This window comes from Orcinus orca, chromosome 8 (assembly GCF_937001465.1).
Source record: "Orcinus orca chromosome 8, mOrcOrc1.1, whole genome shotgun sequence".
Taxonomy (NCBI): domain Eukaryota; kingdom Metazoa; phylum Chordata; class Mammalia; order Artiodactyla; family Delphinidae; genus Orcinus; species Orcinus orca.
Genome location: NC_064566.1, coordinates 22,252,141 through 22,265,634, shown reverse-complemented (window position 1 = coordinate 22,265,634; position 13,494 = coordinate 22,252,141). Strand labels below are relative to the sequence as shown.

The following is a 13,494-nucleotide window of genomic DNA, read 5'->3' as shown; positions in this document are numbered from 1 at the left end:
AAAATATTACTCCCACCTCTTCTTATTACAAACTATAGAGCTAATGACCAGTGCCCCGTCATGACTTTCAGGATGGCCTGTGTAATTTTATCTGAAAATACTTGAAATTTTCATCTTAAAATTCTTCAGAATCTTTGTACATGCACACTGTGGTTTGTTGCAGGTTTAGAGAGTTCTGTGGGTTTTATTCCTGATGGAGAAACAAGCTTATAATTTACAGCAGCGTTCGCTAATTAAAATTGTAAGCATAATTACTATCCATGATACTTATTATTAGCGTGCATTCATAAAGCTCAAAATTCACTTCATCCTTTCACGTCCTGAGTAATTAGTTTCTTTGGATTTGTAGCTTTATCATCCCTTTATGTTCCATTTGGAAGAAATCAACAACCAACCTCCCAGGAGACAGCTTTAAAAAGCTGGAAATATATTGTCCAGCTAATGCAATGAGACTGATACAATGCAGAAAATATGACTTTTCTTTGGTTTAGTAGACAGCTTTTCCTTGCATTTATTCAGCAAATAACTATTGAGCACATAATGTGTGCTAGGAAACTTGGGGAGACAGAGATAAATCACTCAAGGATTCTGTCCTCAAAGACCTTAAGATTTCACTGGAAGGGAAATAATATTGTACATATATAACAGTGTACATCAACTATACCTCAATAAAAATAATAAGTAAAAAAATAAGTTTGTACATATATATGTGAAATAAACCATGGTGTTGCGTGTAATTAGGTACATGGTATAAATGACCATCAGCACTGTCAGAACAGGAAATGACTCTCTCTCCGCTATATGATCAGCACATAACATAGTATATTAAAATAGGAGGTTTAATAATTATCTTTTTGGATGATTTAATAAGTGAATAATTGAATGTACTCATTTGTATTCCTTCCAAGGTACATCAGTGGGATATTGAAATTTTTTCCTAATCTGACTTGTTTTTATTGTTTCCAGGTACCTCAGCCAGCATGGCTGTCTCTTTGCCACCCACCCTGGGACTCAGTTCCGCCCCAGACGAAATCCAGCACCCACAGATTAAATTTTCAGAATGGAAATTTAAGCTATTCAGGGTGAGATCCTTTGAAAAGGCACCTGAAAATGCTCAAGCGGAAAAGCAAGATTCCTCCGAAGGGAAACCCTCTCTAGAGCGATCTCCAGCAGTCCTGGACACGCCTGGTGGTCAGAAACCAGCTCTGACTCAACTGGCATTGAAGCCCCACCCAAAGTTTCTGAAGAAATCCCATGATGACAGGAAAGCAAGAGACAAAGCCATGCACCAAGCCAACCTGCGACATCTTTGCCGCATCTGCGGGAATCCTTTCAAAGCCGATGGGCACCATAGGAGATACCCAGTCCATGGGCCTGTGGATGGTAAAACCCAAGTCCTTTTACGAAAGAAGGAAAAGAGGGCCACGTCCTGGCCAGACCTCATTGCCAAGGTTTTCCGGATCGATGTGAAGGCCGATGTGGACTCGATTCATCCCACTGAGTTCTGCCATAACTGCTGGAGCTTCATGTACAGGAGGTTTAGCAGTGCCCCGTGTGAGGCTTACTCCCCAAGGAATGCAACCATGGAGTGGTCCTCCCACACAACACCCTGTGACATCTGCCACATTGCCCGTCAGGGACTCAAGAGGAAGGGTCATCAGCCAAGCGTGCAGCTCAGCAAAAAACTCAGAACTGTGATTGACCGAGCTCGAGAAGTCCGTCGGCGCAAGAGGAGAGCCCAGGCCGGGATCAGCAGCAAGGAACTGAAGAAGAAAATCGCCAACTGCAGTAAGATACATCTCAGTACCCAGCTCCTGGCACTGGACTTCCCGGCGCACTTTGTGAAATCTGTCTCCTGCCAGCTTTGTGAACACATTCTGGCGGACCCTGTAGAGACCAGCTGTAAGCATGTATTTTGCAGGATCTGCATTCTCAGATGCTTCAAAGTCATGGGAAATTATTGTCCTTCTTGCCGGTACCCCTGCTTCCCTACTGACCTGGAGAGTCCAGTGAAGTCTTTTCTGAGCATCTTGAATTCCCTGATGGTGAAATGTCCAGCCAAAGAGTGTAATGAGGATGTCAGCTTGGAAAAATATAATCACCATGTCTCAAGCCACAAGGAATCGAAAGAGACTTTCGTGCATATTAATAAAGGGGGCCGGCCCCGCCAGCATCTCCTGTCCCTGACCCGGAGGGCTCAGAAGCACCGTCTGAGGGAGCTCAAGCTGCAAGTCAAGGCTTTCGCTGACAAAGAAGAAGGTGGAGATGTGAAGGCGGTGTGCCTGACCTTGTTCCTGCTGGCTCTGAGGGCAAGGAATGAGCACAGACAAGCTGACGAGCTGGAGGCCATCATGCAGGGACGGGGCTCCGGCCTGCAGCCGGCTGTTTGCTTGGCCATCCGTGTCAACACCTTCCTCAGCTGCAGCCAGTACCACAAGATGTACAGGACTGTGAAGGCCATCACAGGCAGGCAGATCTTCCAGCCTTTGCACGCCCTTCGGAGTGCTGAGAAGGTCCTTCTGCCAGGCCACCACCCCTTCGAGTGGCAGCCACCTCTGAAGAACGTGTCTTCCAGCACTGACGTGGGCATTATTGATGGACTGTCTGGACTGTCCCCCTCTGTGGATGACTACCCGGTGGACACCATCGCCAAGCGCTTCCGCTATGATTCAGCTTTGGTGTCTGCTCTGATGGACATGGAAGAAGACATCCTGGCGGGCATGAGAGACCAAGACCTTGAGGACTACCTGAATGGCCCCTTCACCGTAGTGGTGAAGGAGTCTTGTGATGGGATGGGAGACGTGGGTGAGAAGCACGGCAGTGGGCCAGCAGTTCCGGAAAAGGCAGTTCGGTTTTCCTTCACGATCATGAAAATCACCATCGCTCACGGGTCACAGAATGTGAAGGTGTTTGAGGAAGTCAAGCCTAACTCTGAACTGTGTTGCAAGCCCTTGTGCCTCATGCTGGCAGATGAGTCTGACCACGAGACCCTGACGGCCATCCTGAGCCCTCTCATTGCCGAGAGGGAGGCCATGAAGAGCAGCAAATTAATGCTTGAGATGGGAGGCATCCTCCGGACTTTCAAGTTCATCTTTAGGGGCACCGGGTATGATGAGAAACTTGTCCGGGAAGTGGAAGGACTCGAGGCTTCCGGCTCAGTCTACATTTGTACCCTTTGTGATGCCACCCGCCTGGAAGCCTCTCAAAATCTTGTCTTCCACTCCATCACCAGAAGCCACGTTGATAATCTGGAACGCTATGAGGTCTGGCGTTCCAACCCATACCATGAGACGGTGGAGGAACTGCGGGACCGGGTGAAGGGGGTCTCGGCCAAACCGTTCATTGAGACGGTCCCTTCCATAGATGCACTCCACTGCGACATCGGCAACGCAGCTGAGTTCTACAAGATTTTCCAGCTGGAGATAGGGGAGGTGTATAAGAACCCCAGTGCCTCCAAAGAGGAGAGGAAAAGATGGCAGGCTGCCTTGGACAAGCACCTCCGGAAGAAGATGAATCTGAAACCAATCATGAGGATGAATGGCAACTTTGCCAGGAAGCTCATGACCAAAGAGACGGTTGAAGCAGTTTGTGAATTAATTCCCTCCGAGGAGAGGCACGAAGCTCTGAGGGAACTAATGGACCTTTATTTGAAGATGAAACCCGTCTGGCGATCATCATGCCCTGCTAAGGAGTGCCCAGAATCCCTCTGCCAGTATAGCTTCAATTCACAGCGTTTTGCTGAGCTCCTCTCCACCAAGTTCAAGTATAGATACGAGGGCAAAATCACCAATTATTTTCACAAAACCCTGGCTCACGTCCCTGAAATTATTGAGAGGGATGGCTCCATTGGGGCCTGGGCAAGTGAGGGAAATGAGTCTGGCAACAAACTGTTTAGGCGCTTCCGGAAAATGAATGCCAGGCAGTCCAAGTACTACGAAATGGAAGATGTCTTGAAACATCACTGGTTGTATACCTCCAAATACCTGCAGAAGTTTATGAATGCTCATAATGCATTGAAAACTTCAGGGTTTACCATAAACTCCCAGGGAAGCTTAGGGGACTCACTAGACCTAGAGGACTCTCCGGAATCTCAAAATTCAATGGAATTTTAAGCAGGGCAGCCCCTTATGCGTTGGTTTTGCAAATAAATTTTCCTCTGGGTGGCGTTGTGACCTTCTCCTGGTACCCTTCACTCCTGTGTATGGGGCTTCACCACCCAAGCGGTGGTAGGTTGGAGAGGCCACAGGTGCTGAACCCATGTCAGGAATGGATAACTAGTGAGCTGATTGCTTGAGCCATTTAGGGAGTTCAGAAAAGCAACAGGAGGAATCAGTTATTTGAAAGCTCAATAGCTGAGAACAGGAGTCACTGCGGGGGACCAGAGATGAACAAAGATATGTGTATGTGTGACCGTGTGACGTGAAAATCAAAGTCAAGGTTGTCAAAGGACAGCCAGTGAAGGCAGGAAAGGAATTTGACTTGTGGTTTCCATCTACCACCACCTCCCCAGTTATTCTAGTTTATATTGAGATGTGTTTTCTATATTGAGATGTGTGTTTTCTATATCATTTTTGCAGAATTATTTATTTTATAAATTTCACATATTTTGGCTTATTCTACAAGATTCAGGAAAGCTTTTCAGATCTCTCTAATAATCATATCTTACATTTGTATGGCACAATGACCTTGACAATGCTCCTGGTGCATTTTGTCATTTGGTACACTTATGCAGAAATACCCTACATCCAGAAGATTTTTGGAAAATCAGTCCTTTTCTGGATTTAAATGATGTCTCTGTTGTAACTCTTGGAGTTTAGGAGATCATCTGGTACCGTGGATTTTTCAATTATAAAGGGAGAATAAAACTGTTAGCTGCAGTTGGTTACTAAATCTTGTGATAATACATGTTTACTTAGCTATCAGTAGCCAGGTATGATTTTTATTTTTTACTTTTAATTAATTTAGATCCTCCAAATGCTTTTCCATACAATCTCAAAGCCACAGAGGCTATTAAAATCTGGTTTTGTTTACTGTATGAAAACAGTCTTGCTGAAAATTTCTGCCAGGTTTTCTTCATTTGAAACCTGGGTCAATTTTACTAAATCCACTTTTCATGGAGTTTTTCCCTTTGCAATGTGTTATTTTTTTCTATCATGATCAGCTTACTTTCAGTGTATTAAGATTTTTGCAGCAGGATATCTTTGTACTTTTCTCACCTGCTAAGTTTACATGGAGCCTGCTCGTGGTACAGTGGAAGAGTTCATATTTGTAGAGGGTTTTTTTTTTTTTGCCACTTTTAGAATATTTCCACATTCATTTTGCCTCATTTTTCCTCACTACAACTCTGTGGGGTAGGCATGCTTATGATTTTCATTTGGTGGAGAGTTAAATGATTTGCCCAAAGTTACAGGGATAGTACATACCTGATCTGGAATTTGAACACAGTCCTTTTGTCTCCAAATTCCACGTTGTTTCTACCACGAAAATTAACCACTTTTTTTTGATTTTTTTCTTTTTTTTAATAAGGAAGTAATATAATTTATTTAGAATCTACAACTAATCACTATAGTTTGTAATCTTGGGATTACATTTCTTGGGGGCAGGGATGGGTGGGTTTTAAGTCCTTGGTGTGCTTTGGGCCTTTTGCTGGAAGAAAGAATTGCCAAAATTCCCAAGAGTCTCCCAAACCTCTGGTGGCTCGAGTTTTGGGAAACTATTGTCTGTATCCTTAGAAATTTGGGAATTGCCAATTGTTGGCAGTTTAGAGCAGGCATGGGATTTTATATGCTAGTGAGTCATAATGATATGTTAGTGTTAATTAGTTTTTTTCTTCCTTTGATTTTATTGGTCTTAATTGCCACTCTTCATACAGAGTATATCAAAGAGCTTTGTAATTTGGTTGTCAAACGTGCATCAGTGATATTATCCTAAATGGTATGCATTTGGTCCTTTTACAGGGATTGAACCTGGTATTTTTCCATTTAAAAAATACAGCGTTTTTTCTTGCTTTATATATATAGAATACATAAATTACAAAGACATTTGTAATTTAGTTTTCAAAAAGATATACATATTTTAATTTTATTTTTTCTTGAAAATGTTTAAGTTTTGCATTTTGTAAACAAATGGGCTTTGAAGCCATGACTTTCCTTCATCCCATTTAATCCTTACAGCATGTCTCTGCACGAATAAACAGATAAATTCATGTAATCATCTTATTCCCTGAAGCATGCTGGCGCTGGTTTGTAGATTTTTTTCCCGCTGCTACTCTGTTACTCGATTGGTGGCAATGTAAATACTTTCCAATATTAAATTCAACTTTTCTAGCATTTAGGAACTATTCTGAATGCATGTGAGTAACAGCATGATTTATAGCACAACCCTCCCAATAATCCCTTAATCAGATCACATTTTGACAAACCCCAGGAACATCTGGCTGCAGGAATTTCAATATGTAGAAATGCTGCCTATGGTTGTTTTTGCCCTCACTGTTGAGATTGTAATATACTAGACCCTGGTTTTATATTCAAGGTTTATTTTTGACAATGCCCACTGTAAATGCAGCCACACACTCTAGGGAAATTCACCACAATGAGTGGAGTTTTTTTTGCTTGTTTGTTTTGTTCTTAAGTATAGACTGAGACTTGAGAAGTGCAATGCATTTTTCTCCCATGAAACCTGATTCTACAAGTTCTCCTGCCAACCCACTGAGGTGCACTGCACGGACCAGTGATAATGGCTGATGAAAATTGATGAATGGTCAGTATGAGGCCAAAAAGTGCTTTGGGATTAATAAATACGTACCAAGAAGCAAGAGCAGGAGGAAAAGATGTCTTTTCCTTCCAGGTGAACTGAAATTTAGTTTTGCTTCCATTTGTTTTCACAAAATATAGATGAAGATAAAGATTTTTTTGGTTGAGCTTGTGGGTCTCGCATTAGATCAAACAGAATTCAGATTACACACAGCTAGGAGGTAGAGTTTGTAAGCACCAGTGGTGGTCGGGAGAATGAATCATCATTTAGATGCAAGTGATTTTTTTTTTTTTTTTTGCGGTACGCGGGCCTCTCACTGTTGTGGCCTCTCCCATTGCGGAGCACAGGCTCCGGACGCGCAGGCCCAGCGGCCATGGCTCACGGGCCCAACCGCTCCGCGGCATGTGGGATCTTCCCGGACCGGGGCACGAACCCGCGTCCCCTGCATCGGCAGGCGGACTCTCAACCACTGCGCTACCAGGGAAGCCCTGCAAGTGATTTTTGCTTGCAGATATGTATGTGTCTTCAGTTATTGTATGGGAGGCGGTACTATTCTTTCAATGTTAAGAGGTTTTTTAATAAAAGTAGTTATTTTGTCCCTATTTTATTTTTTTCATTTAACCATAGTAATCTACATAAATATATACCTCATTCGTTTTTGGTGAGATTTTTCTTTTTGTGGAATTGCACTTCACTTTATTTTCATACAAATAATTGTAAAGTTTGTTTACTGGCTTCTAAGACTCTTCTTCTTCTTTTTTTTGTGTTTGCTTTAGGAAAAATTCAGGTACCAAGATGCAATTGTTTTATTTGGTGATTTGATGCAAAGGACCTGTATTTTCATGTCAAATGATTTCAATTAAAATATGTGTTTCAATACTTATTTTTATATTTTAATATTTTCATTCCTTATTAATGTTATGGTTATTGTTAACAACTTTATGTTTAAGTATTTGAAATAAAAGTTTAAAATTTGAAAATAGTGAGTATTGTGATTTGTATTCAAATAATAATATTGAGTGCAACATTTAAAAAAATGAAATAACTTTTTTTTGAGGGAAATACAAAATAAATTTGATGATCTTATAATAAAAAGCAACAGAATGGTGACAATGAGTATAATTTATACTACTATAGGAGAGACGATTTGGTTCCAGATACTTAAGGTAAATGTAGGATGTGAAAATGAGTTGTATTTAAACTCCTTTGAGAGTCTGATAAAAATATGACCCTGTTCCCCAGAAAATTCACACATTCATATACCAACATTTTGGTCAGAGTAGTTGCCTTGTCCAGGGCCACACAGATAATGGTAGAAGTGAGCTAGAGCCCAGGTTCTTTTGACCAGTTCTTTTCCTAGTGATAACAACAAAAGCAGCAGTAACAACAACAGTAATGATAGCTACCACTGACCAAACAGTGTGGTGGACACTTTGCATATGGTTTTCTCATTGGATCCTTTTGGAGTCAGTACCACTATTTTCTTCATGTTATACACATGGTACCTGAAGCTTATCTCAGCCAGAAAATGGCAGAACCACGTCTTGGCAATCTTCCCCCTAGTTCTGTCCATCTTACCTTCATACTAGTCTGTCATCTCCACATCATCCGTGAAATTTCAAGTAACTTAGTGCCACTTTCTGGAGACTTCCAAGCTCCCTCCTACTCAGAACACAGATTTAGCCTGGCTGCTTCCATGCAACCATACCAGTTTTTTTAATATCGAAATATGTTTGTACTTGTAGGTAGGTAGCCTGTTCCCCAAAGGCCCTGTTCCTGCAGCCCCTCCCCGTCCCCCAGGATCTCAGATCCAGCATCTAACAAGTTAACTTTTGGTACAGCAGGGAGCCTTAAGGACCTGCTCCTGCACCCTCTTTTTTCACTCATTTTTTTTAAAAACTCCTATTATCCTTGCCTTGTACTATTTTTTCCCAGCTTTATTGAGGTATTATTGACAAATAAAATTGTATTTATTTAAAGTGATGATTTGATATAAATATACATTGTAAAATAATTTTCGCAATCAAGTTAATTAGCTCATCCAGTGCCTCACACAGTTACCTCTTGTGCGTGCGGTGAGAACACTTAAGATCTACGCTTTTAACAAATGTTAAGTGTACAAGGCAGTACAGTGTCATTAATATAGTCACCAAGCTGCACATTAGATCCTCAGAACTTACTCATAACTGAAAGTTTGTACCCTTTGACCAAGTATTTGAACATTACCCCCTGCATTTGAGAATGAAGCATCTTCTCACACTTTAAGGTCCAGCTAATTTCTATATCATTCCCAATACCCTTTGTAACTACTTCAGCCTATTTTTAAAACAAATATTTATAGGATGTCTTCTATGAGCAGGCAACGTGTGTTTGGCACACACCAGAGATATAGCGGTGAACACAGATGGTTTCCGCTCACAAAGAACTGTGTGGAGGTAGACATTGAATCAACTATAAGCCTAACAAATGCATGACTCCACAGTCTAGTATGTGTTATGAAGGAAAAGTACTAGGTACAATCAAAGTACAGTAAGACAATGGAATTTAAACTGGGGAATCAGAGAAGTGTCTCGGAAGAAGGAACCTTTAATGGAGACTGGTAGGATGAGTGGGGTGAGGGCAGGTGAGAGGTGATAGACCTGGGTCAAATTAGCCTATGGGAAGACTGACGTGGGAGAGTGATTGGAGGTGTTTAGGAACTGAAGGAAGGTCTGTGTGGCAGAAGCAGACAGAGAGGAAGAGGGTGCTGCATGAGTCTAGAGAATCAGGCAGATGCCTCAAAATGTAGGACTCTGTGGTTTGGTAAAGACTTTGGATCCTACCCCAAGTGCAAATGGAAACCATTGCGGAGTTTGAGGCAGGTAACTGTTGCAATCCATGTCACGCCAGGAGAGGGACACCAGTGAAATGCTTTTGGAAGGTATTAAATGTGAAAGGATTTCCAAGATTGAGAAGGTTATGCATATAAATTTAAATGATGGGGTAGCTATTTCAAACATTTTTGACATCAGTCACACACTGCCTGCTAATTCATATGTCTCACTCCCTTAGTTAGGTGACTGTGTCCAACTCTAGGCTGGAGAAGATGCAGGGAGATTCTGCAGTATCCTCAACTTGACAGCCTCACCTGTTCATAAAGTTAGCATTTCTTCCCCTGACATCTTCCCTTCTTTTTCACGGAAATTTCTTTTCCTTCCTGGCTTTCAGAATGAGGTATTAGTTCTCTTAGGAATAAGTGGGCTATATTAGATGTTTCCTGACAGAATTAGTTTTGGGAAATGGTAAATTCCAAGACAAAAAGCAATATTCTATGCTGGAATGGAATTTGGTGGCATATAAATAATTTGGAATTCTTGGCACTGTGGATTAGAATGACCGCCTGTTCTATCTAAATATACCATGATATCCATTCTAATCTTGTGTGAACTCTTTTCACTAGAAAAGAGAATAATTTTAACCCAAGACCTCACCTCGTCTCTTTCTGTGAATTTCACCATACTTTTTGTTCCCAAGTTCTATGAGATGTGATAGTTTGATTGATCAAGATATTTAGAACACAGATTTATTTCCATATCTCATCCTTCATTTATTAAAGACTGGAAAGATAGAAGGACAACTGCAGAAGTGAGTACATTTCAGTTCATATACAGTGAGCTTAATTCAAGAAACATTTTCAGAGCAACTATAATGTAACAGAAACCATGCTTGGTACCAAGGATACAAAGTTGCTTTCTAGGAGCCCACTGCCAAATAGAGAAGGCAGGCATATAAATGTCATGTAAGTGGATAAATGCTATGAGGGCAAGCAGTGGGGAAAGCGGGATGGCTTGGCCACAAACGTGAGTGCTTTGCTCTGCTTGGGCTGAAGTCTTCACTGAGAACCTCCAGATTGAATCAAATCTTGAAGGATGGTAATCATTCACCAGGGGAAAGGGTTTTCCAGACGGAAGAAGTTCAGCTTTGATGAGGAATCATGTACAAAATGGGTAAGGGGAGAGGAGGGATGAGCCTAGAGAATCATCCCATTTAATACTGAGGCATTTGGATCTTTTTTCCTCATGGGAGATGGGGAATCACAGGAAAGTTTTCACCTATGTAATGTCATTTTGGGATGATTTCTGTGGTCTCAGAACAGTCAGATGATTGGAGGGGCCATGGTGGAGGCAGGGAGACCAAGTCAGGAGGTTGTTTAAACAGTCTAAGCACAAGATAATACAGACTGGGGCAATGAGTCTGCAGAGCATGGGGCTTTGTTTCTACTTTAACAGGACTCTGTTAGTACCCTTCATTATAACTTCCAGGTACTTGTGACTATTTCATCTGGTTGTTTAAATATATGCTATAGCAGGTATTGGCTTCGTGCTTACCACATCCATTTCCCTTTTCTGGGCACACAGTTAAACTATGTTTCCCATTTCCCAGCCCCTTTGCATCTAGGTGGGGACATACAACTAGTTTTTGTTTTTTTTTTTTTTAATCAGTGGAATGTCAGAGGAAATAATCTACCACTTGCAGGCTGAAACATTTGCACGAGGGTGTGCCTTGTCTGTGTTCTTTCTTTTCCTTGTATCTGAAGTCTTCAGGATCCAAGATAAAGATGAAGATGGCAAAGTTGCCAAACAGAAAAAGCCTGATTCCCTGGGACACATCTTGGAGGAATGCCACTCAGATGGATAGCTTAATAAGGGAAACCTGCATTGCAACCTTCTTGAGTGAGAAATAAACTTTGTGACGATTTACTGGTGTTTGGGATTTTTTTTGCTAGCACAGCCAGTGTCAATTATCCTGACATACTTATTTTCTTATTCTCATCTATGGGGTCATTCAGAGGTTTGTTGGTTCCATTTATTCTTACATCTCTTGCTTATTCAGTTAGTATAATTTATTCACTCTATTTTACTCTAAATATCTGTATCAGTGTTAAGCTAGGCAATGAATAGGTCACTTTGACTGGAATACAGATGCAACTCACTGAAGAATTTAATTCAGTTCATTTCAATGACAATTTAAGTGCCTATAATATGCCAGGCATTATGCTAAGTACTAGGTATATAGAAATTACAAAGTATCCTATACCTTGGGTTGAACTGTGGAGTTGGGAGAACAGTAGAAACCCCAGATAAGCTTGGGGAAGTCAGGAGCAGAGAGAAGGTGCACCTCACTTTCCTGACAGAGTGGAAGAAGCAAGTGACTTTCAGAGGTGAAATGGTGATGAAGTGGTTTAGCCAGAGGAACTTGGGAAGAGGTTCTCTGACCCAGTAAAGGTGCAAGAGCAGGAAGATGTGCCCAGGGGTGGTACAGAAAACAGACAAGTCCTAGATGGTCTCACAGAGAGAACTGTGGCCACGCTGGGAAAGGAAGGGGCAGAAAGATCTCCTCATCATGTGAGCCCAGAGGGGACCTGAAAGCGGCAGAGAGAGAGAGAGAGAGAGAGAGAGAAAGGGAGAGAAGGAGAGAGGGAGGGAGAGAGAGAGAGAGAGAGAGTGAGAGCATTCTAGACCTTATAATACCTTGTGGTTAAGGCTGAGGTGCAACCCAGGAGTCATCTTCCAAGCTAACCTCAGGCCAGGTGGGAGTGTGGATGTTGAGAAGCAGCTAGTGAGGCGGGACAGTGACCCTAAGTACCAGATACTTCACCCTCACTCGTTCCTACTCTTGACACCTCAGCATTATATTTCTTCTGGAACTTGGAGAAAAAGTTGGGTGAACACAGAGAGCTCTAAATTTATTAAAGCTAAATTTCCAATGCACAGTAAAAGGGATGCATAATGTAATGTGAGTTGATTTATAGAAAAACAGTTTTATTTCTTGTAACTCTGAGTCTATAAGCAGAGATGTGCAAGCATTACAGCTATTAAGGAGGCGATGGGGCTCGGAGGAGGCTTCCTGGAGGAGAAGCAGGTGTCTGAACTGGGATGTAAAGAGTGGATAGGAATGGACCAGATGGACTAGGGTATTGGCAGGTGTTATAAAGTACAGGAGGGAAAGTGTGCCCTGCAGAAGGAATGGGCTGCCCCAAGGCCCTGAGTACACGTGAAACAACTAGGGCTGCTCACCAGAAATGTTATCAGTTCAGCATTTTTGGAGACTGAGCACAAAGTGTGAGGAGAGTAGTAAAACAGAGAGGTAAGCAGTAGGGGACAGGTCAACATGATAGGAATGAAATTGTATGTGATTTTATTGTACTGATGAAAAACTGGGGGCCCCTGCCCTGCTCACCTCTCCATGCGTATGCCACTCCTTGCTCCCCTTGTTTACTATGTGCTCCCCAGACTGATGTTCTTTCAGTTCCTCAAACGTGACAAGCTTCAGCTCACCCTTTAGACAAACTACTCCTTTTCCACTATGCTTTCCCTCCTCCTAACACATTGAACTCATTTGTACTTGTAGATGAGTAGAGTCCCTTAAAATAGTCACGCTGGAAAGCCATATACTTATTTATTGATATTATTCTTGTGTAAAGCGTTTTGGGACTTACCTTTAGCACTCATTTGTGAGGCATATCAGAAAACCCATTTTGTTATCTCAGACTTCATTTTTGGGCCTAAAGTGCCAATAATACTGAGAGTTATGCCCTACTAGCCTTTGGACATTTGTCTGTTTCCAGAAACCAAATCCATCTCTAACTATTGAGTATCTTCAAAGGAATGAAACATAGGCTCTGACGGTGATTGAAAAGTGAGTCCTAGAAATGTTTTTGGCAAAAGCATTATACCACTGGGATAAGTGAATACTCTTCTA

General features: G+C 41.9%; 1 protein-coding gene across 1 annotated transcript; it reads left to right on the top strand.

Moving 5' to 3' along the window:
• Nucleotides 1–980: 980 nt before the first annotated feature.
• Nucleotides 981–5,539, top strand: RAG1 (recombination activating 1). The gene has a single exon (XM_004264017.3). The coding sequence runs from the start codon at nt 981–983 to the stop codon at nt 4,110–4,112; it is 3,132 nt and encodes a 1,043-aa protein (XP_004264065.1). The 3' UTR covers nt 4,113–5,539.
• Nucleotides 5,540–13,494: the final 7,955 nt, after the last annotated feature.